At 46.1% G+C, this 24829-nt stretch overlaps 1 protein-coding gene across 1 annotated transcript in view; it reads right to left on the bottom strand.

The window, feature by feature from the left end:
- LOC138663076 (ABC-type organic anion transporter ABCA8-like) overlaps positions 1-23476 on the bottom strand; it is a 95685-nt gene extending 72209 nt beyond the window's left edge. The window contains exons 1-10 of the mRNA XM_069749142.1: positions 23232-23476; positions 17506-17570; positions 17284-17388; positions 16941-17157; positions 15175-15333; positions 14938-15032; positions 12412-12638; positions 12170-12308; positions 5773-5958; positions 5363-5510 (exon numbers count right to left, since the gene is read on the bottom strand). Of these exons, the coding sequence (XP_069605243.1) occupies positions 5363-5510; positions 5773-5958; positions 12170-12308; positions 12412-12638; positions 14938-15032; positions 15175-15333; positions 16941-17157; positions 17284-17388 (1276 nt within the window). The 5' untranslated portion in view covers positions 17506-17570; positions 23232-23476. The remainder of the gene's footprint in view (positions 1-5362; positions 5511-5772; positions 5959-12169; positions 12309-12411; positions 12639-14937; positions 15033-15174; positions 15334-16940; positions 17158-17283; positions 17389-17505; positions 17571-23231) is intronic.
- Between the last annotated feature and the right edge of the window lie 1353 nt (positions 23477-24829).

The raw sequence follows: 24829 nt of genomic DNA, 5'->3' as shown, positions 1-24829 counted from the left end.
GTTGGTAATCGTGAGTTGTTGGCCATGAAGTGGGCATTCGAGGAGTGGCGTCATTGGCTTGAAGGAGCCAAGCATCGCGTGGTGGTCTTGACAGATCACAAGAATTTGAATTATCTTGAGTCTGCCAAACGGTTGAATCCGAGACAGGCTCGATGGTCGTTATTTTTCTCCCGTTTTGATTTTGTGGTTTCGTACCTTCCAGGCTCTAAGAATGTGAAGGCTGATGCCCTGTCAAGGAGTTTTGTGCCTGACTCTCCGGGTGTTCCTGAGCCGGCGGGTATTCTCAAAGAGGGGGTAATTTTGTCTGCCATCTCCCCTGATTTGCGGCGGGTGCTGCAAAAGTTTCAGGCTGATAGACCTGACCGTTGCCCAGCAGAGAAACTGTTTGTCCCTGATAAATGGACTAGTAGAGTTATCTCTGAGGTTCATTGTTCGGTGTTGGCTGGGCATCCTGGAATCTTTGGTACCAGAGATTTGGTGGCTAGATCCTTTTGGTGGCTGTCTTTGTCACGGGATGTGCGTTCTTTTGTGCAGTCCTGTGGGACTTGTGCTCGGGCTAAGCCCTGCTGTTCTCGTGCCAGTGGGTTGCTTTTGCCCTTGCCGGTCCCAAAGAGGCCCTGGACGCATATTTCTATGGATTTTATTTCGGATCTCCCCGTTTCTCAAAAGATGTCGGTCATTTGGGTGGTTTGTGATCGCTTTTCTAAGATGGTCCATTTGGTACCTTTGTCTAAATTGTCTTCCTCCTCTGATTTGGTGCCATTATTTTTCCAGCATGTGGTTCGTTTACATGGTATCCCGGAGAACATCGTTTCTGACAGAGGTTTCCAGTTTGTTTCGAGGTTTTGGCGATCCTTTTGTGCAAGGATGGGCATTGATTTGTCTTTTTCCTCGGCTTTCCATCCTCAGACAAATGGCCAAACCGAACGAACTAATCAAACTTTGGAAACATATCTGAGATGCTTTGTTTCTGCTGATCAGGATGATTGGGTGTCCTTTTTGCCGTTGGCTGAGTTCGCCCTTAATAATCGGGCCAGCTCGGCTACTTTGGTTTCGCCGTTTTTCTGCAATTCTGGTTTCCATCCTCGTTTCTCTTCAGGGCAGGTTGAGTCTTCGGACTGTCCTGGTGTAGATACTGTGGTGGATAGGTTGCAGCAGATTTGGACTCATGTGGTGGACAATTTGACATTGTCCCAGGAGAAGGCTCAACGTTTCCCTAACCGCCGGCGCTGTGTGGGTCCCCGACTTCGTGTTGGGGATTTGGTTTGGTTGTCGTCTCGTTATGTTCCTATGAAGGTTTCCTCTCCTAAGTTTAAGCCTCGTTTCATTGGTCCGTATAAGATTTCTGAGGTTATCAATCCTGTGTCATTTCGTTTGGCCCTTCCTGCTTCTTTTGCCATCCATAATGTGTTCCATAGGTCGTTATTGCGGAGATACGTGGCGCCTGTGGTTCCATCCGTTGATCCTCCTGCCCCGGTGTTGGTTGAGGGGGAGTTGGAGTATGTGGTGCAGAAGATTTTGGATTCTCGTGTTTCGAGACGGAAACTCCAGTACCTGGTCAAATGGAAGGGTTATGGTCAGGAAGATAATTCCTGGGTTTTTGCCTCTGATGTTCATGCTGCCGATCTGGTTCGTGCCTTTCATTTGGCTCATCCTGGTCGGCCTGGGGGCTCTGGTGAGGGTTCGGTGACCCCTCCTCAAGGGGGGGGGTACTGTTGTGAATTCTGTTGTCGGGCTCCCTCCTGTGGTCATTAATGGTACTTCGGCTGGTTCTGTCCATGGACTTCCTCTGGTGGGTGTTTCTGAGTTTCCTTCCACAGGTGACGAGGTTAATTCGTTAGCTGCTGCTCTATTTAACTCCACTTAGATCTTTGCTCCATGCCACCTGTCAATGTTCCAGTATTGGTCTAGTTCACTCCTGGATCGTTCTTGTGACCTGTCTTCCCAGCAGAAGCTAAGTTCCAGCTTGTATTTCTTTGGTTTGCTATTTTTCTGTCCAGCTTGCTATTTTTATTGTTGTCTTGCTTGCTGGAAGCTTTGGGACGCAGAGGAAGCGCCTCCGCACCGTGAGTGGGTGCGGAGGGTCTTTTTGCGCCCTCTGCGTGGTCTTTTTGTAGGTTTTTGTGCTGACCGCAAAGTAACCTTTCCTATCCTCTGTCTGTTCAGTAAGTCGGGCCTCACTTTGCTAAGTCTATTTCATCTCTGTGTTTGTATTTTCATCTTTACTCACAGTCATTATATGTGGGGGCTGCCTTTTCCTTTGGGGAATTTCTCTGAGGCAAGGTAGGCTTTATTTTTCTATCTTCAGGGCTAGCTAGTTCCTTAGGCTTTGCCGAGTTGCATAGGGAGCGTTAGGCGCAATCCACGGCTATTTCTAGTGTGTTTGATAGGATTAGGGATTGCGGTCAGCAGAGTTCCCACGTCCCAGAGCTCGTCCTTCATTATCAGTAACTATACTTATAGGGAGAAACAAGAGTTTTCTTGGGTAAACAGTAAAAGGTCAAAATTTATTGATAGTTCACATTACATATCATGAATAATTTCCAAAATACAATCAGATAAAGTGATACATGTGCAGATACAATACCGGGGTAACCAGGAATCACCAGTTGCATTTGCCCCTTAGTGCAAAGTAAGCCATTTAGACATAAAGTGCATGTGCATTAGGGTATAGCACCAGTAAGTAGCCTTGCCCAGGATAGATCTTATATATAGAGTAACAGGGGGTCTATATAATATAGTACCCTATAGGGCCGGCACACACTTACCACGGGCAAACGCTGAAGGGGACTTCCCTTGAGAAAGCGTTCTATTGGAGATGCGAAATGCGCGTCGGGCTTTTTCTACACCCGCCCCAGGTCCCCTTCAGCGTTTGCCCGTGGTAAGTGTGTGCCGGCCCTATAGGGTACTATATTATATAGACCCCCTGTTACTCTATATATAAGATCTATCCTGGGCAAGGCTACTTACTGGTGCTATACCCTAATGCACATGCACTTTATGTCTAAATGGATTACTTTGCACTAAGGGGCAAATGCAACTGGTGATTCCTGGTTACCCCGGTATTGTATCTGCACATGTATCACTTTATCTGATTGTCTTTTGGAAATTATTCATGATATGTAATGTGAACTATCAATAAATTTTGACCTTTTACTGTTTACCCAAGAAAACTCTTGTTTCTCCCTATAAGTATGTTTGTTTGAGTGGGTATACTCTCTTTTTGTATGGGCTAATTTTAGCCTTCTTTGCTGACAGAATTATGTCAAAGAGGTTGTGGTGGCTATTATCAGTAACTATCAGGTCATTCCGTGTGCTCTTAACCACCAGGTCCATTATTGTCCTGACCACCAGGTCATAACACTCCTCCTAGTGGTGACTGCAGACAGGATCTTATCATGTATCTCTGTATACAGGGAGCTCCTCCTAGTGGAGGCTACAGACAGGATCTTATCATGTATCTCTGTATACAGGGAGCTCCTCCTAGTGGAGGCTACAGACAGGATATTATCATGTATCTCTGTATACATCGAGGTCCCCCTAGTGGTGACTGCAGACAGGATCTTATCATGTATCTCTGTATACAGGGAGCTCCCCCTAGTGGTGACTGCAGTCAGGATCTTATCATGTATCTCTGTATACAGGGAGCTCCCCCTAATGGTGGCTGCAGACAGGATCTTATGTATCTCTGTATACAGGGAGCTCCCCCTAGTGGTGGCTGCAGACAGGATCTTATCATGTATCTCTGTATACAGGGAGCTCCCCCTAGTGGTGGCTGCAGACAGGATCTTACAGTATGTATCTCTGTATACAGGGAGCTCCTTTTAGTGGTGACTACAGACAGGATCTTATCATGTTTCTCTGTATACAGGGAGCTCCCCCTAGTGGTGACTGCAGACAGGATCTTATCATGTATCTCTGTATACAGGGAGCTCCCCCTAATGGTGGCTGCAGACAGGATCTTATGTATCTCTGTATACAGGGAGCTCCCCCTAGTGGTGGCTACAGACAGGATCTTATGTATCTCTGTATACAGGGAGCTCCTTTTAGTGGTGACTACAAACAGGATCTTATCATGTTTCTCTGTATACAGGGAGCTCCCCATAGTGGTGACTGCAGACAGGATCTTATCATGTATCTCTGTATACAGGGAGCTTCCCCTAGTGGTGGCTGCAGACAGGATCTTATCATGTATCTCTGTATACAGGGAGCGCCCCCTAGTGGTGACTGTAGACAGGATCTTATCATGTATCTCTGTATACAGGGAGCTTCCTCTAGTGGTGGCTGCAGACAGGATCTTATCATAGATCTCTGTATACAGGGAGCTCCCCCTAGTGGTGACTGCAGACAGGATCTTATCATGTATCTCTGTATACAGGGAGCTCCCCCTAATGGTGGCTGCAGACAGGATCTTATGTATCTCTGTATACAGGGAGCTCCCCCTAGTGGTGGCTGCAGACAGGATCTTATGTATCTCTGTATACAGGGAGCTCCTTTTAGTGGTGACTACAGACAGGATCTTATCATGTTTCTCTGTATACAGGGAGCTCCCCCTAGTGGTGACTGCAGACAGGATCTTATCATGTATCTCTGTATACAGGGAGCTTCCCCTAGTGGTGGCTGCAGACAGGATCTTATCATGTATCTCTGTATACAGGGAGCGCCCCCTAGTGGTGACTGCAGACAGGATCTTATCATGTATCTCTGTATACAGGGAGCTTCCTCTAGTGGTGGCTGCAGACAGGATCTTATCATGTATCTCTGTATACAGGGAGCTCCCCCTAGTGGTGGCTGCAGACAGGATCTTATCATGTATCTCTGTATACAGGGAGCTCCCCCTAGTGGTGGCTACAGACAGGATCTTATCATGTATCTCTGTATACAGGGAGCTCCCCCTAGTGGTGGCTGCAGACAGGATCTTATCATGTATCTCTGTATACAGGGCGCTCCCCCTAGTGGTGGCTGCAGACAGGATCTTATCATGTATCTCTGTATACAGGGAGCTCCCCCTAGTGGTGGCTACAGACAGGATCTTATCATGTATCTCTGTATACAGGGAGCTCCCCCTAGTGGTGGCTGCAGACAGGATCTTATCATGTATCTCTGTATACAGGGCGCTCCCCCTAGTGGTGGCTGCAGACAGGATCTTATCATGTATCTCTGTATACAGGGAGCTCCCCCTAGTGGAGGCTACAGACAGGATCTTATCATGTATCTCTGTATACAGGGAGCTCCCCCTAGTGGTGGCTGCAGACAGGATCTTATCATGGATCTCTGGATACAGGAAGCTCCCCCTAGTGGACACTGGTGCTGATTAATCAGGACACATCACAAGATATGGTTTCATATCCATAACCTTTACCTGCCAGGATCTTATCAAAATACAATGTGAGGAGGATGTAGAGGACGGAGTCCAGCAGGAGGCCGATGTAACTGGCCAGGAGATAAGAGGAGTTGATTGGGATGTCGGAGAAGAAGACGCCCTGCAGGCCATTCTCCATATGTATGCTCTGAAATCAGAGGACAGCCATGTCTGTTTGGGTCTTACAGCCATGAACAATGCAATATTCCCACCCTGGAGCCCTTTATGGGGTCATACCTGTTTTAGTTGCTGATTTTCCTGTAAATTTGCTGCAGTTTAACCCTAAACTTTATAGAACTGACACGCTGGACTCACAGCACTGCACATACGGTTGTGGGTTTGCCAGGTACTACGGGTGAGTCCTAATGTGGACCTGTACGTGGAGGAGGACGCCACAAACCGACACTTACCTCTGTGATCCCGATAGAAAAGGCAAATGGTGGAAAAACACAAAGGAAGACTTCTAGGAAGACGGGCAAGATCTTCACCAGGGGCAAAGTGCTCAGGACGGAGAGCAGTAGGGTGACGAAGAATCCGGCGATGGCAACAAGCCGAGGCCTCCGGAGCAGAGCGCACAGCATGAAGGTGAAGCAGATCTGTAGGGAGGGAGATACGGTGATGTGGAGATCAGCGGCTGCCAGCACCTGGTTTTATACATAATTTATATTTAAGTTATATTTTGTTATGTTTCTTTTTTCTATAGTTTTGTTGTTTTATCTATTTTATTATCTTGGCCTTCAACCAGCCACTATCCCACACTATAGTCCTACACCCAGTCCTATCCCTAATCTGACAACCACACCAAGTCACAAGCACACAGGTCCGGACCCACAAAATGTTTCCGATCAGCCACACTCCTATATTTGGATCCCATCTTCTTCAAATTATTAGTGACCCCCTGCCACACGGACGTAATAGACGATGAAAACTGTTCTTCTTCAGGCAATCTAAAAGGGAGATTACTTTTAAATGAACTAAATTGAGGATGGAGCCCATATGCCCTGAAAAACAGGAACTTACTGGCAGGGCCGTATTTGCCACTAGGCACTTGAGGGCACGTGCCTATGGTGGGGACAATGCGGGGGGCGGCACCTGAGCAAGGTTTTTTTTTTTTTAAAGTCCCGGGTCACCTCCCAACCGACCGCCCCTGCCCCCCGCCTGCCTGCCTGCCTCCCACCCTCCTTGAAGACGATACTCACCCTGCTCCAGCGATGCCTTGTCTCAGCATCTGTAGCGTCCTGAGTGAACGGTCACGTGGTACCGCTCATTAAGGTACTGAATATGCGCATATTCATGACCTTAATGAGCAGTACCACATGACCGCGCACTCAGGAAGAAGGTGCTGCGCCGGGAGGCGGGACAGAGCCAGAGGGATGTCGGCGCGGCCACGCGGTGTGGGATAGGTGAGTATGAGGGACAGGGGATGGGGGGATGAAGGAGGACAGTAAGCCGAGCCATGCAAGATGGGAGAAGGAGTGGGAGAGAAGAGCCATGTATACGAGGGGGGAATATGAGCCATGCATACAAGAGGTGGGGGGGAATTATGAGCCATGCATACAGGAGGAGGGGGAATATGAGCCATGCATACAGGGGGGGAATTATGAGCCATGCATACAAGAGGGAGGGAATATGAGCCATGCATACAGGGGGGGAATTATGAGCCATGCATACAGGAGGGGGGGGAATATGAGCCATGCATACAGGGGGGAATTATGAGCCATGCATACAGGAGGGGGAGGATATGAGCCATGCATACAGGGGGGGAATTATGAGCCATGCATACAGGAGGGGGGAGATATGAGCCATGCATACAGGGGGGAATTATGAGCCATGCATACAGGAGGGGGAGGATATGAGCCATGCATAAAGGGGGGAATTATGAGTCATGCATACAGGAGGGGGTGGTGGTGGAATATGAGCCATGCATACAATAGAGGGTGGTGGTGGAATATGAGCCATGCATACAGGAGGTGGGGGGGATTATGAGCCAAGCATACAGGAGGGGGGGGGATTATGAGCCATGCATACAGGAGGGGGGTGGAATATGAGCCATGCATACAGGAGTTGGGGGGGAATTATGAGCCATGCATACACGGGGGGGGGGATTATGAGCCATGCATACAGGAGGGGGGATATGAGCCAACATACAGGAGGGGGGGGGATATGAGCCATGCATACAGGAGGGGGGGGGGGAATATGAGCCATGCACACAGGAGGAGGGGGTGGGAATTTGAGCCATGCATATCGGATGGGAGGAAGATGAGCCGTGCATACAAGATGGGAGGGGGCATTATACAGTATTGAGCATCATGTGGGGTTATTATACAGTATGGAGCATCAAGTGGGGTCATTATACAGTATTGAGCATCATGTGTGGCCATTATACAGTATGGAGCATCATGTGTGGTCATTATACAGTATTGAGCATCATGTAGAGCCATTATACATTATTGAGCATCATGTGTGGCCATTATACAGTATGGAGCATCGTGTGGCCATTATACAATATAGAGCATCATGTGTGGCTATTATACAGTATTGAGCATCATGTAGAGCCATTATACAGTATTGAGCATCATGTGTGGCTATTATACAGTATTGAGCATCATGTGGGGTCATTATACAGTATGGAGCATCATGTGTGGCCATTATACAGTATGGAGCATCATGTGCGGCCATTATACAGTATGGAGCATCATGTGTGGCCATTATACAGTATGGAGCATCATGTGTGGCCATTATACAGTATGGAGCACTGTGTGGCCATATTTATTTTTGTTTATAATTATTGTATATGAAACAGTGTGATCAGCAGTGCTAAATGGGTGTGGTTGGGACGTGGATATGGGTGTGACTAGTTGTGAAATGGGTGTGGTCAGAGGCGTGCGCCGCAAACTTTAGGCCTCTTTCCCTTCTTCAAAAGTTGGGAGGTATGGTACCGCATTTGCCAGATCACGGCAAAGTGCCACAAATTCCATGGGGAATGAATGAGGCCGAATCCAGTGTTGCTGTAAGTGATCCGTTACACAGCAGATGCAGAAAAACTGCAAAAGGCTACTTTCACATCAGCGATTCTTGCCAAAGTCACTGCCGATAGTGTCATACTCACCAAAGGGGGAGGCAGCACTAAAAGTGCCTAGGGCAGCAGAAACTCTAAATACGGCCCTGCTTACTGGTCGATTCCTGACAATGATTATTATTTACAGAGAATTCAGCTAATGGTAAAAAGGTGGCCCAGTCCTCCTGATTTTCAGATACAAAACACCTGAGATACTCTCTAGATTCTGGTTAACCCATTCAGTCTGACCATTAGACTATGGGTGAAAAGCAGAAGAAAATTACAAATGCCCTCCAAAGCTTGGAGACAAACTGCACCCCCGATCAGAAACAATAACGGTCGGGATCCCATGTAATCTAATTATTTCCCTGATGAAAACTTCTACCAAGGATTTGGTGTTCGGTAAAGCGATAAAATGAGACCTTTCTGTCTATCTCCATCAGAATTACAGTGTTCCCTTCCTACATGGGAAGATCCGTGATAAAATTGACCGAGAAATGAGTCCAAGGTGTGCTGGGATCTCCAACAGTTAGAGAGTCCCTGACGGCCAAGTATGAGAGGTCTTAGAACGTGCACAGATATTGCAGGCGGCTACATACTCCCGATCATCCTGATGAGCACCTGGCCACCAAAAACGCTCAGCGGTCGCTTTATTACCAGGGTGTCTGGCCAATACCGAATAGTGATGTTCGCTAAGGTCAAGACGGAGATTTACCAGGACAAACAGTTTACCAAGTGGACAGGCAGCAGGGGCGTCCCCCTGAGCGCAAACAACGTCAACAAACCAGATTGGAGCATATAGATGCCATAACCACCCTATTTTTGAAGAATAGGTACAGGTTCACACTTATTTCCTTTCCCAGGAAAGCAACGAGATAAGGCATCTACCTTTACCCTTTACCCCCAAGGGTGGTTTGCACATTAATGACCGGGACAATTTTTACAATTCTGACCACTGTCCCTTTATGAGGTTATAACTCTGGAACACTCACATGGATCCTGGTGATTCTGGCATTGTTTTCTCGTGACATATTGCACTTCACGTTAGTGGTAAAAATTCCTCAATATTACTTGTGTTTATTTGTGAAAAAAAAACCCAGAAATTTGGCAAAAATTTTGAAAATTTCGCAATTTTCCATCTTTGAATTTTCATGCTCTTAAATCACAGAGATATGTCACATAAGTCTGCATCAGCACAATTTTGGAACCAAATTTTTTTTGTTAGGGACTTATAAGGGTTAAAAGTTGACCAGCAATTTCTCATTTTTACAGCACCATTTATTTTTAGGGACCACATCACATTTGAAGTCACTTTGACGGGTCTATATGATAGAAAATACCCCAAAGTAACACCATTCTAAAAACTGCACCCCTCAAGGTGCTAAAAACCACATTCCAGAAGTTTATTAACCCTTCAGGTGCTTCACAGGAATTTTTGGAATGTTTAAAAAAAAATGAACATTTAACTTTTTTTAACAAAAAATTTACTTCAGATTCAATTTGTTTTATTTTACCAAGGGTAACAGGAGAATTTGGACACCAAAAGTTGTTGTACAATTTGTCCTGAGTACGCAGATACCCCATATGTGGGGGTAAACCACTGTTTGGGCGCATGGGAGAGCTTGGAAGGGAAGAAGCGCCATTTGACTTTTCAATGCAAAATTGGCTGGAATTGAGATAGGACGCCATGTCACGTTTGGAAAGCCCCTAATTTGCCTAAACAGTGGAAACCCCCCACAAGTTACACCATTTTGGAAAGTAGACCCCTAAGGAACTTATCTAGATGTGTGGTGAGCACTTTGACCCCCAAGTAATTCACAGAAGTTTATAATGTAGAGCCGTAAAAATGAAAAATCATATTTTTTTTTGCAAAAATTATCTTTTGCTTCCAATTTTTTATTTTCCCAATGGTAACAGAAGAAATTGGACCCAAAAGTTGTTGTGCAATTTGTCCTGAGTATGCTGATACCCCATATGTGGGGGTAAACCACTGTTTGGGCACATGGCAGAGCTCGGAAAGGAAAGAGCGCCGTTTGACTTTTCAATGCAAAATTGGCTGGAATTGAGATAGGACACCATGTCGCATTTGGAGGGCCCCTGATGTGCCTAATCAGTGACACCATTTTGGAAAGTAGACTCCCTAAGGAACTTATCTAGATGGGTTGTGAGAACTTTGAACCCCCAACTGTTTCACTAAAGTTTATAATGCAGAGCCGTGAAAATAAAAAAAAATCAAATTTTTTCCCCCACAAAAATGATTTTTAGCCCCCAAATTTGTATTTTCCCAAGGGTAACAGGAGAAATTGGACTGCCAAAGTTCTTGTCCAATTTGTCCTGAGTACACTGATAACCCATATGTGGGGATAAACAACTGTTTGGGCACACGGCAGAGCTCGGAAGGGAAGGAGCAGTGTTTTACTTTTTCAGCGCAGAATTGGCTAGAATTGAGATCGGACGCCATCTCATGCTTGGAGAGCCCCTGATGTGCCCAAACAGTGGAAACCCCCGAATTCTAACTGAAACCCTAACCTGAACACACCCCTAACCTTAATCCCAACCCTAACCATAACTCTAACCACACTCCTAACCCTAATCCCAACCCTAACCATAACCTTAACCACACCCCTAACCCTGACACACCCCTAACCCTTATCCCAACCTTAATCCCAACCGTAAACGTAATCCAAACCCTAACCCTATCTCTAGCGCCGACCCTAACCCTAACTTTTGCCCCAACCCTAACCCTACCTTCTGTCCCAACCCTAACCGTAACTTTAGCCCCAACACTAACCCTAACTTTAGCCCCAACCCTAACCCTAACTTTAGACCCTAGTTCTATCCCTTACTTAAACCTAACCCTAGTTCTATCCCTTACCTAGGCATAGCCCTAGTTCAATCCCTTACCTAAGCCTAACCCTAGTTCTATCCCTTACCTAAACCTAACCCTAGTTCTATCCCTTACCTAGGCATAGCCCTAATTCTATCCCTTACCTAAGCCTAACCCTAGTTATATCCCTTACCTAAGCCTAGAACTAGTTCTTTTCTTTACCTAAGCCTAACCCTAGTTCTATCCCTTTTCTAAGCCTAACCCAAGTTCTGTCCCTTACCTAAGCCTAACCCTAGTTTTGTCCCTTACCTAAGCCTAACCCTAATGCTATCCCTTAGCAATGCCTAACCCTAGTTCTATCCCTTACAGATGCCTAACCCTAGGTCTATCACGTACCTAAGCCTAACCTAGTTCTATCCCTTACCTATGCCTAACCCTGGTTCTATAACTTATCTAAGCCTAACCCTAGTTCTGACCCTTAACTAAGCCTAACCCTAGTTCTATCCCTTACCTATGCCTAACCCTAGTTCTATAACTTTCCTAAGCCTAACCCTTGTTCTATCCCTTACCTAAGCCTAGCCGTAATCGTAGTTAGAGTTAGATAACGTATGAAGAGACGTAAACTTTATTATAACGTTAGTAGTTTTTCTTTTCAAGGTGACACTTTTTTATATATTTGGGTTGGGCTTTCCTAGCAGTCGTTCCCTGTCTCTCCTCTCACAAAATAAAAAGTGAGATGTGAGGCGGGGATTTGCTAGGGAGTGCAGTGTAGCTTTTGTCATCTCAGTCACTGCCTATGCAGAGCACAGCAGCTGAGGACTAACACATCTGAACAGCCGCACACCACGAGCAGCCGAAGAGACCGAGCATGGTGATTACTGCAGAATTGTGAATGCAGCTCTGGATGTGATATGAATCCTACCATCGATATCCCGTAAAGGAAGAACAAGAGTAGGATGACACCGTAGGAACTCTCCACAAAGACATAACTGGTGGTCACCAGTGTCAACAGATTAGCGATAATCAGGACGTAGAGGGCGTAGAGCAATCCCCACGATAACCTGGAAAGTGGGCGAGAAGGAACAACGGCTAAGTACTGGTAAGAAAAGTACACAAAGCTGCTTCTCCACACTATATCCTGAAAGACTCTGTGCTGCCACTCACCAGAAAGCCAGGTCCTGGAGCCCCATCATCCTCATGATCTCCCGATGCTCCTTCCTCTCTTTGGCAATGGAGAGCATCAACAGGTAGGACACGGAGATGTAACACATGCACATTGCCATGATGTAAGCCCCAATGTACAGGATCGGTGTGTATAGCCCCATGACCGATCTCATCTTCATAGCTGCAGTGGAGATCATGGCGGCCCCGACCGAACGATTAGTAGTTAGCTGCAAGGTAAAAAATAGGGGTGACATACAGGACTATACTCCAATCACATCCAAAGCAGCACTTACACATCTACTCCATTGTCCTAAGCACCACCAATGGGGGGAAAAATCAAACCTGCCCCTCTTTGAATCTGATCTTCAGATCACTCCTCTTCAGAAATACTCTGTGCTGCTGAGGACCTGCTCCTTCCACTTTGCAGCTCTCAATCTGTGACCTCCTACAAGATCAGTCCTCTCCTCTCCTGTATACTCTCCACTGCTGTAAAATGCCATCACTTACCAGAAAGCAAGGTCTTGGATCCCCATCACCCTCATGGCAAACCAATTGTCTTCTCCAAGGAGGAGTAGAGGGGGATAATTACTTCACGTGATCTAGACTTCATGCTTCTCTTAATACATCCTAGAACTGTGTTTGCCTTTTTTGCTGCTGCATCACTCAGTTGACTCATGTGCACTCTGTGATCTATTAGTATACCCGAGTCTTTTTCACACATGCTGTTTCTTAGTTCTATTCCTCCCATTCTGTAGATGTAATTTTCATTTTTATTGCCCAGATGTAAAATCTTGCATTTCTCCCTTGAGGTCTCCACTTGTAACACTGGGGCCAGGACAGAGCCTTGTGGTACCCCACTTGTAACACTGGGGCAAGGACAGAGCCTTGTGATACCCCACTTGTAACACTGGGGCCAGGGCAGAGCCTTGTGGTAGCCAACTTGTAACCCTGGGGCCAGGACAGAGCCTTGTGGTTCCCACTTGTAACACTGGGGCCAGGACAGAGCCTTGTGGTACTCTACTTGTAACATTGGGGTCAGGATAGAGCCTTGTGGTACTCTACTTGTAACATTGGGGTCAGGACAGAGCCTTGTGGTACCCCATTTGTAACACTGGGGCCAGAACAGAGCTTTGTGGTTCCCACTTTTAAAACTGGGGCCAGGGCAGAGCCTTGTGGTACCCCACTTGTAACACCAGGGCCAAGACAGAGCCTTGTGGTACCCACTTGTAACACTGGGGCCAGGACAGAGCCTTGTGGCACCCCACTTGTAACACTGGGGCCAGGACAGAGCCTTGTGGTTCACACTTGTAACACTGGAGTCAGGACAGAGCCTTGTGGTTCACACTTGTAACACAGGGGCCAGGACAGAGCCTTGTGGTTCCCACTTGTAACACTGGGGTCAGGACAGAGCCTTGTGGTTCACACTTGTAACACAGGGGCCAGGATAGAGCCTTGTGGTACCCCACTTGTAACACTAGGGCCAAGACAATGATGGATAATGATGTGGTGATATTTATTTTTGTGGATGTTTTCCACATGATTCAGCTGTTAGTAATTGAGACTTGTATAACATGCACCTGTATTTTGGGCATATGCTCTTATATGTGATATTGTGGATTATCCTATATAATTAATCTGTCACGTGTAATGCGATTTGGATATAGAGGTATTAATATTTTTTCACACTTTAAAGTTTAAATTTAACTCACATAAGTGAATTGTTGGTATAAATTTTGAGGACTTGGGAGAGTATCTTATCCTGAATATCCCAATCAGCATTTGCATAATTTTGCATTGTTAAGGCGTAAAAGGGGAGTTTATAAAATGTACTGTATCTGTATATTAGGATAATTTTTATCCATATGCTGTAGCAGGCCTCGTATATATATTTGCACTTGGTTAGAGGCACTATTTTAATTCATGTACATTTTTTATGTATGTTTAAATAAAGTTGTATTTTTAATTAAAAAAAAAACCAAAGATACTTTTTTGACTCATTATAGTCTCATAACTATCTGGTCAGTATGTTTTAATACATTTATCCACCTAACAGTAGCCTTGTCAATCCCATATGTGGTCATTTTTTAAATAAGGAGAGTATGAGATACTTTATCAAATGCTTTGCTGAAGTCAAGATATACAATATCTACCGCATTTACCTGATCCACCCAGTCAGTGATTCCATCATTGAAGGAAATTAGATGAGTCTGGCATGACTTGTTTGATACAAACCCATGCTGGCTCCGGTTAATTATTGTATTCTTATCCAAGTACTTACAGTACATACATGCTGTGTAATAATTTGTTCACAGATATTTTCTGGTATAGAAGTAAGGCTCACTGGCCTGTCATTTCCTGGAATAGAAGTAAGGCTCACTGGCCTGTCATTTCCTGGCTCCTTTTTTGAAGATAGGGACATTTGCCCTTCTCCAATCTTCTGGGACTTCCCCTGTCCTCCAGGATTTTTCAAAGATTCTGGTTAGTGGTTCTGCAATTATGTTGTTCAGCAGTCACAGTATACATCACCTCGATGATGGCGGCGTCAATGCTGGCCTGTAGCATCAGGAATCCATATTTCCAGTACTTTACTGGACGGCAATATTCCAAAGTGTAACAAAAATCTGTAGAGACACATTGTGATGACAGATGTGACCCAAAAACATAGCAACGGGAAGGGGACATAACAGGGATCACTGGCTAAACAGCCCCCTGCAGCCAGTGCTCGGGGGGCCGAATCTGATTGCATCCATACGAAACACTCACCTCTCCTCACCAGGTAGTCGTTGGGCGATGGCACCTGACCTGCTTTGAACTGGAGGTGATACGTGAACTCATCCCTAAACTTCACTGCAACCATTCTATCTGTGTACTGAAGCTCCCGCAGAAGCTCCTCCTCACTGGGGAATTCTTTAATGGTGACACCTGGAGGCAAGAAATGCAGAGACATGTGACCCAAGAGAGGTGTAGGAGGGATCGGCATCATGCACTGTGACCCAGGATGGGTGAAGGAAGGATTGGCATCATGCACTGTGACCTAGGACGGGTGTAGGAGGGATCAGCATCATGCACTGTGACCCAGGATGGGTGTAGGAGGGATCGGCATCATGCACTGTGACCCAGGATGGGTGTAGGAGGGATCGGCATCATGCACTGTGACCCAGGATGGGTGTAGAAGGGATCGGCATCATGCACTGTGACCCAGGATGGGTGTAGGAGGGATCGGCATCATGCACTGTGACCCAGGACAGGTGTAGGAGGGATCGGCATCATGCACTGTGACCCAGGATGGGTGTAGGAGGGATCGGCATCATGCACTGTGACCCAGGACGGGTGTAGGAGGGATCGGCATCATGCACTGTGACCCAGGAACCCTGTGACTGTCACCATGGTACTCCTGTGAAGGAGACCAGTGCTGTGGCATTGCTGTATATAACACCAGCGCTCATATGAACAGATCCAAGGCCTCTAAGGGGACTTACAAATACAGTGAAAAGCTAAAAAAAGTTCTACAAAATCTGAAAAAATAAAATTAAACGTTCAAATCACCACTCTTTTACCATATTAAAAGTGGAGAAATAATTTTAAAACATACACAAATTTCTTCTGAGCCAGCTTTCTGTGTATACTGTGCATTGTGGGGGCGGGGTTTCACAAATTAACCTGACTGCTCTGCACCTGTCCTTCAGATAATCTCCTGCTGATAAAACACTGATTGTGCTGAAACTACAGAAAGTTGCTGATCAAGTGACTGCCCTGTCACCTGCTGTCACCAGCAGTTACTGCATCGGAAGAACAGCTTGTTTTCAGAGGAGCAGAAGATGGTGGACTCACGCAATATGTTTCAAATGCAATCAAAACTTGGTTATAACAGCATGTTATGTACATTACATTGATTTATAAATTATGTACAAACGCAGTATCTTCCCTTTAAATTTGAATAACCCACTTCAAAAATACATTTTTTGTTTTTTTCTAACAAGCGTTTTTTTTTTCTAGGCTTTCTGCACAGTAAAAAAAAAAAACGCACCAAATAATGCAGAGTTCAACAGCGTCTTTGCTTTTCAGAAATCGCTGAATTTCTGCAAACACATAAAAAAACGCAGTAGAAATAAATGCAGTGTGTGCTACGGAGGTCAAAAGGCTCTAAGAGCTCTCCTCTTAGAGCCTTTTGACCTCTGTAGCACACAAACTGCTGCAGTTTTTCCTATGTGTGTGGAGAAAATAAGCAATTTATTAAAAAAAAAAAAAAAAAAAGATGCTATTGAACTCTGCATTTTCTGGTGCATTATTTTTTCTGCAGCATATCTGCCCCGCACAGATCTGGCTGCTGCACTCTGCTGTGAATCTTTGCTCCGCACATTTTGCACCGTAAATATGCAGATTTTTACCCCAGTTACACTGAAACGGTCCTCCGATGTGGATAGGAACGCCTACTCCACCTGTCCTCCTGCACTTTTATCACCAGAATTACTATCTGTTCTTAAAGAGGAACTCCACCCATAATACTCGACAAAACTGGCGCCTATTACCTGACATTTTGTCGCTTTTTTGAACTTTCTGCAGAACTCTGCGCACCATGGCTGCGTCAGCTGATTCCTGGCTGTAGCCAATGATTATATTGGAGCTGTTCAGATGATCCAGGCGCCCCAGGTCGTAGGCGGGAGACTGACCGCTCAATCTTGAATCCCACAGAACAAGTGTCAGGAAAAATAAGATCAGCACAAACGCCAAGTGCTGGAGCCACTCCTGTGCAGGGAGATAAGACCGGGTCAGAACATTACTGAAGTGGCAGCGATTAATCAGATCAATATGTGGCGATCGTGTGATTGTAATGACAAGAAGCGCTCCGTAACCATCAGACGTGAAACTTGCCAGGATAGAGTGCCACTTCCTCCTCCATTTTAGCAGAAGATTCTTCCAGAGCAGGGCAGCGGTCTGCAGCCACAGACTGGGGTCTCTCCGCGTCGCTCGGCTCATCTGGAACACAACATTTCATATCAGAGCTTCACCTTTAAGGCTGACAACCAATCTATATATTCTTTGTGAGAGGTTGTCAGCCCCAACCCCTGGTGATGACATCACTGATATAATTACCTTACACTGCAGTCACAGATTTCCCATCTGATATTGATGATCCAACTTCCACTTTCTCTTCTTCTCTGCAGAAACAAAAGACCATAAATGAAACATTTCATGGGGTGGTCTTGGCCTCTGATTTATCATTGGACCCTCTTGTCCCCTCAAGTCTGATTAAGCACATGTCTGATTAAGCTGTTTGGGTTCCTGGAGACGTAGACCTGGACCCACCCAAAACATCATCTACGTATCTGCCGGAGTGCCCAGATGTTAAGGTCTCAGTTCATGTCTCCATCTCCTCTTTTTTGACATATTTGGTATTAAAGGTGAAGCAGTCCACAGTAGTGGTCACACCATCCTGAGCCCCCAGTCCAGGAACAGTGGGGGAGGTGATTTTGGCTATGAGACTCCCTCTACTTCATCACTAAAGGGGTCTGTTATAGAAGTAAGGGGTCTTCTCAGATTACAATTGTGGAGCTGAATCAGGAATAGCAAAGATTTAATGGCATATAGAAGGACATGCACCCTGCAGAATAGTGGTCTCCAATTCCCCTGTCCACCTCTGGATGTGGAGCTTAGTCTCCAGCAATATCCAATCAGTAGAGACCACTGGTTATCAATGCATCCAAGGCCAAAGACGGACTCGTGGCTGAAGAAGACAGATCTCCACTCCATCTTACTCTGCACCATAATAACCTTGTAGGGCAGTGAGGTCAGTCCTATTCCTGGGATTATGGTGTCTCCTCTAGTCTTCACTACGGTCACTAAGTGTACGTTCACATTAGCGTTTTGCGTGTTTGCGTCGGGCGCCGCAGCGGCGACGCATGCGTCATGCGCCACTATATTTAACATGGGGGGCGCATGGACATGCGTTGTGCTGTGTTGTGCGACGCATGCGGTTTTTTTGCCGCAAGCGTTGGGCAAAGAAAACGCAACAAGTGGCACTTTTTTTGCGTCCAAATTTCGGCAAAAAAGGACGCATGCGTCGCAAAACGCAGCCTTTTAGCGTGCGTTTTGGTGCGTTTTTATTTGCGTTGTGCGTTGCGTCGCCGACGCAGCGGCGCACAACGCAAATGTGAACGTAGCCTAACAGCTCGGTACTACATTAATTTGGTGGTGGAACCAATGGTGCAGCCATTTTCCCAGTGTTCAGGGGCTAATCATCACCACGACAACCCCAGGCTGCATGTTGCTGGTGCTACTGTGAGAACCTGCTTGGCCTAAGCCTGCCCCATGGCCATTGCATCTCAGGATTTAAGGAAGCCAGAGGTTTTGAACATCTTGTTTCATTCATTTTTAAATCATTTCCATATCAGTGGCATCTCAGTCCTGTGATTTCCATATTCATCACTTTTCCATCTTCATCATTTCAATGCTCGGGAGTGCAGGTCTCTGCCGACAGCTATCTATCCCGACTATCTCCGTGCACACATACTCTGGACTCCTCTGTCCTCTCAGAAAACCTCTGTGTTCCCCTCCAGACTCCTCTGTCACCCTCTTCCAGACTACTGACCTCCTCTTTCAGATACCTCTTTCCCCTTTAGACTTCTCTATCCTCCTCTGGACTCGTCTGTCCTCTCGGAAACCTCTGTGTTCCCCTTCAGACTCCTCTGTCACCCTCTTCAGACTACTGACCACCTTTTTCAGATACCTCTATCCCCTCCACACTTCTCTGTCCTCCTCTACACTCCTATATCCCTCTTTAGACACATCTGTCCTCTTCCTGACTCCTCTGTTCCATCAGGAGTCTTCTGTTCCTCTCCAAACTGCTCTGTACCCAGTGAACAATTCTGTTGCCCTCTAAACACCTCTCTTTTCCTCCAGTATCCTCTGCCCTTCTGTAGATTTCTCTGCCCCCTTTTAGACAATTCTGTCTTTCTACAGACACCTTTTTTTACCCCTTTGGATACCTCCATCCTTTCCAGACCTATCTGTCCTCCCTCATTCTGATAGCACTTACTCTGTCCACTCCAAACCCTGCTGTCCTGTCCAAATTTCTCCTTCCCCTTCCAGTCTCCTCTGTTCTCCTCCAGACTCCCATGTCCTCCTTCAGACCACTGTGTTCATCTTACAGACCTCTCTCTTTCCCTTTCAGACTCCTCTGTCCCCTAGATATTTCTGTCCATGCCAAACCCCATTGTCCTACTCCAAATGCTTCTATCCCCTTCCAGGTTCCTTTGTTCTCCTCCAGGCTCCTCTGTTCTCCTCCAGGCTCCTCTGTTCTCCTTCAGACTCCTCAGTCCTCCTTCAGGCAACTGTGTTCATTTTACAGACCTCTGTCCCCTCCAGCACTCAGTACCCTCTGTCTCATTCCAAGACTTTATCTTCCAAACACTAACTCTGTTTTTCCCTTTAGATATGCGGTGCCCCAGGGTCCTGGTCGTCGCAGTGGTATTGCTTTCCTCTCGGGGAGAGTGATACTACGTTTGGAGGCAAAGAAGGATAACTGCATCCAGGTATCACAAACATGCAACACATTTCACACTCCAAACCACCAGGGGGAGCTCCTGACCCTATTTATTAGGTCACTCCCCATATATATATATAACTGGTAGTCTGTAGGGAAAGTTAGAAAGTTCCAGACAGTAGTCTGAGGTGGACAGATGGTCCAAAGGAGCTGTGCATGCCCTCAGAGCTACAGCTCCCAAAAAGAGACATTCAGAAGGCAGAATTGTATTGCAGCGAGCATGAAGGAAGTCGTAGCAAAGGAGAGGATACCAGAAGGGGACCAGCCCTACACAGGCTGCCTCCTTTTGAGGCGCAGAAGCCCGGTAGCCGAAACACCGAGGGAGTAAGGACCTTTATGTTTGGCTCCAGAGACCGGCAGGACAGCTAATTGCAAGTAACCTGTCCGCCCTACACCCAGGAGGCACGGTGGCAACCCATGGAGGCCAATGCATGCTAGAGTCCCTATAAACAGCCTCAAGCCACCAGTCATATGGGTTTGTCCTATCCTATATGGGGGACAGAGAGAAAGACACCACATCTGTGAGACCCTTATGTAAAGCCATAGGCAGTAAGGGACTACACCACTACAGCGCAAGGGACGGCTATTGATTCCCACCTGGACAAGGGGACTCTGGACTTGCCTCCAAACCGGCCGGACTCTGTCTGCCCTGTGATCTGGTGCCCTGGATTGGATGATGAAGTCTTCAGTAAAGGTAAAGAGACTGCAACCCTGTGTCCTCGTTCTTCACTGCGCCATTAGTCATTCACCATCTACACAAAGGGAAGCTCTGGGGATACACTTCACCTGTGGGAAGGTATACCATCTAGCTGCCATAACATCACCCCAGCGGACCCCTTAAAGCAGCGTCGGTCACCCTGACCGAATACCACAGGTGGCATCACGAACACAAACTTTATCCCTTTTAAAGACCTTTCCCTTTTAAAAGGACGTCCCAGGGCCATGGGCTGGGTCAGCCACCGTGACATCCCCCTGTGAAGTACCCAACCCGGTACCGAGTACCCCACTGCCCTGGCGGGCGACTCAGATATTTCTGTCCACTCCAAACCCCGCTGTCCTCCTTCAGGCTCCTCTGTTCTCCTCCAGGCTCCTGTTATCTTCCAGACTCTTCTGTCCTCCTTGAGACCACTGTGTTCATCTACAAACCCCTCTCTTCACCTTTCAGATGGCTGTATCCCCCTCAAAACCCCTCTATCCCCCTTCAGGCCCTGATGATGGTCCCTGAGGGCCTGTGGTGGACTAAATGTTAATTTACAAGGGCCTATAGTTCACAAATGTACATCCTGATCATAGGCCCATGTAATCATGACACCGATCAGCCAATACTGGAGCGGGGAGACAACAGGGTGAGTGACAACCATGATTTTCAAGTGCTGTTGTCCTGAGATCTATTTTGCTTTGGGTACAGGTGAAGATCGGCACTGACCTTTCCTGTGAAGGCTCATTCTGCCAATCATCAGCCCAGGCGAGATGGCGCTCAGTGAACCCAGATTTTTATGGAAATGGCGCCGATCTGTGTGATATTGAACAAATTAGATCTTCAAAGTGGTTCTGTGACTAGGGAGATGCAGGAGCTTACTGGGGTCCATGTTCCTTCAGTCTTGGAAGTGATGGGGGAGCCTTCATCATAACGAGGGGACTTTACGGTTGTGAGGTTGGATGTCGCATGATAAATCCTATATGTGCTATTGGGAGTATGGGCAGAGAAGTGGTGAGATGAGTCATTAGGAGGAAACTCTAGAATCTGCTAATGGCAAGCATGATGAGCATACATATTTAATAGATGCAATTTCACAAATGTATTAAATGGCCCAAAGTAATATCCCCTTTCATCAGAAACTCCTTAGATCTTTAGCCCATTTCCTTTGCCTCCACTTCACTCTGCATATTACCTTCTAATGGAAACGTGTCTGACGTCCCCCGATAAGGCTTTGTCTGAGGTCTATTATACTCATACTATCTGTCCCGGCACAAACATGACGGTAGAGACAGTATTCCCTTCTCAGGTCACTGCTCCGTCCATCCTACTCGGCCTCTACCAAGCCTTACTACCACTTTATATGCAACTCCATACAATGGACAACCCCACCATTGTCATGGCCGCCATCCACATCCCTGCTGACACAAAACACAAATCACTTCTACCTTTCACCTCTCACAATGGTCCTCACAAACATGAGCATCCACGAGACCTTTTGATCATCCCTTTTCTAAAGGCCCATTTACATTGGCCGTCAATGAGAAGCTATGGACTGTGTGGCCTTCAACTATTGCTCATTTGAAGACCTGTTCACATGTAGACTGTGTGGGGGAAGACCTCATGGGCCTGCATAACCTCTCCATTCCTGTGACCACTGTCTATCTCATGTACAAACATGTCGGAGCATCCATTCAGGAACCCATCAGACCCCCAGTAACGCCATCTTTGGTACTCCTAAATGGCCCAACTATAGACTGAGCTTCATAGGAGATCATGATTTTCCTTATAAAGTGCAATAATGGACAATTGCAGTATATAGAGTAGTACAAGTGATTAAATAAAAAGAAAAGTTTTAAAAAGTGTATAATAAAAGTTTTAAAAATATAAAAAATAACAAATTAAAAAAAAATCACCCCCTACTTTTCTTCTATATAAAGAAAGAAAATTTAAATATATTTCATATGGCTGACTCCTATGAAAATAGGGAATTATTAAGCATGTAAGGTAAAAAAAAAAACACAAAAAAAAGAAAGAATGAAGAAAAAGTCCTATATAACCCAAATTGACAGCTCCAATGACAGAGAAAAAAAGAAAACATTACGAAAAATTATATAAAAACAAATTTTATATTTAATTACAAACTTTGGAATTTATTTTCACCACTAAGATAGTAAAAAAGTAATACATGCAATAAAATAATAATTAAAAAAGTTAGGTTTGGTGTCACCGTAATCACACTGAGAATCCAAGTCATTTTTATTGCTCAATGAACATCATGGAAATAAAAAGGGCAACCGAATTGCGTTTTCTATTTCCGTACATTTTATGGTAAATTGAACGGCGTCATTCAAAACTAAGACTGCATCCTTAAGGGGTTAATGGACCTTCACCCCCATATGACCACATTACAGTCTCTTTTATTTCCCCATCCTGCAGGACTCTCGCACATCGCGACATTCACACCACTCTCTGCTGTCCCCTCGCTTCACGACACCCAACCCTCAGTGACCTCCAGTGTGGTCGCTGAACTCACACATAACAGGACTGAGCAGATCAGTAATCGGTCCTGACACCAACCTGGCCAGAAAATGAGGTGAAGTCCAAGGTGTGCAGAGCGTCAATGGAAGAACAGAGGCTCTGAGGAAGAACTTATCTCTTATTTCTGCCAAACAGGGAATCTTCACCAATCTCATATCTTCTGTCCCACAGCCCCATCAGCTACTCAGCACCATCCACCCCTTCTCCGTTCCCCTCAGCGCCCTCCCACATCCCTTGTCCCAGCTGCAGACTTCACCACGAATATTACAGAAAACAGAATGTGTCCTCTTCTAACCCCACAGCCCCTTCTATACCAGAGGTCCAGTCCTCTCCATAATAATCAGCTTATCGGCCATCACTAATCTTCACATCCCTCCTTATCACTGTAACCCTGTAATGTCCCATCTCTTCCCAAACCTTACTACTCCGTGTGCCACAATTCCAAACCCCCTCAGTAACTGATGACCAACCACTGGCATTTGCCCCTCTTCTTCTGAATATTCTGATAACACACCCATCCGTAAGAAAACATCCCTTGTCCTATTTCTTCGGCAATCATTCCATCTTGTTTCGGCCCTAAGAATCGGTCAACCTTAAACTTTCTACGTACCTCTCATTCAACATGAGTTTTACTTGGCTTCAATCTCAATGACATCTGTAATAATTCACCAACACCATAACAAAAGTGACTAATAATCTGATATCTATCCAAACACCACATTACTCCCTGCTTCTCCTCCTAGATCCTTTTTCCTCATCCTACAAAACTCTGTGCTATTCTTCCTGGACTCGACCTCCTCCTACATTACTCTGTGCTCCTCCTCCTAGACCTGTCCTGAACCTTCTACATTACTCTGTGCTCTTCCTCCTAGACCTGTCCTGAACATTTTACATTACTCTGTGCTCCTCCTCCGAGACCTGTCCTCTGCCCTCTACATTATGTTGTGCTCCTCCTCCTAGACCTGTCCTGAACCTTCTAGATTACTCTGTGCTCCTAGACCTGTCCTGAACCTTCTACATTACTCTTTGCTCCTCCTCCTAGACCTGTCCTGAACCTTCTACATTACTCTGTGCTCCTCCTCCTAGACCTGTCCTCTGCCCTCTACATTACGTTGTGCCCCTCCTCCTAGACCTGTCCTGAACCTTCTACATTACTCTGTGCTCTTCCTCATAGACCTTTCCTCTGCCCGCTACATTACGTTGTGCTCCTCCTCCTAGACCTGTCCTGAACCTTCTACATAACTCTGTTCTCCTATACCTGTCCTGAACTTTCTACATTACTTTTTGCTCCTCCTGCTAGACCTGTCCTGAACCTTCTACATTACACTGAGCTCCTCCTAGACCTGTCCTCTGCTCTCTACATTACGCTGTGCTCCTCCTCCTAGACCTGTCCTGAACCTTCTACATTACTCTTTGCTCTTCCTCCTAGTCCGGTCCTGAACCTCCTACATTACTCTGTGCTCCTCCTCCTAGACCTTTTCTCCACCTCCTACATTGCTCTGTGCTCCTCTTCCTAGACCTGCCATTACAGAAGATCTAATTGGGCCCCCTACACACAGACACCCAAAATTAAAAAAAAATATTTGGCTGGGGTCACATAAGAGCATATCTAAGAACTTTGCAGCCTTTACAATGTA

This window comes from Ranitomeya imitator, chromosome 2 (genome assembly GCF_032444005.1).
Source record: "Ranitomeya imitator isolate aRanImi1 chromosome 2, aRanImi1.pri, whole genome shotgun sequence".
Lineage (NCBI taxonomy): Eukaryota > Metazoa > Chordata > Amphibia > Anura > Dendrobatidae > Ranitomeya > Ranitomeya imitator.
This window is presented reverse-complemented; position numbering and strand designations above follow the sequence as displayed.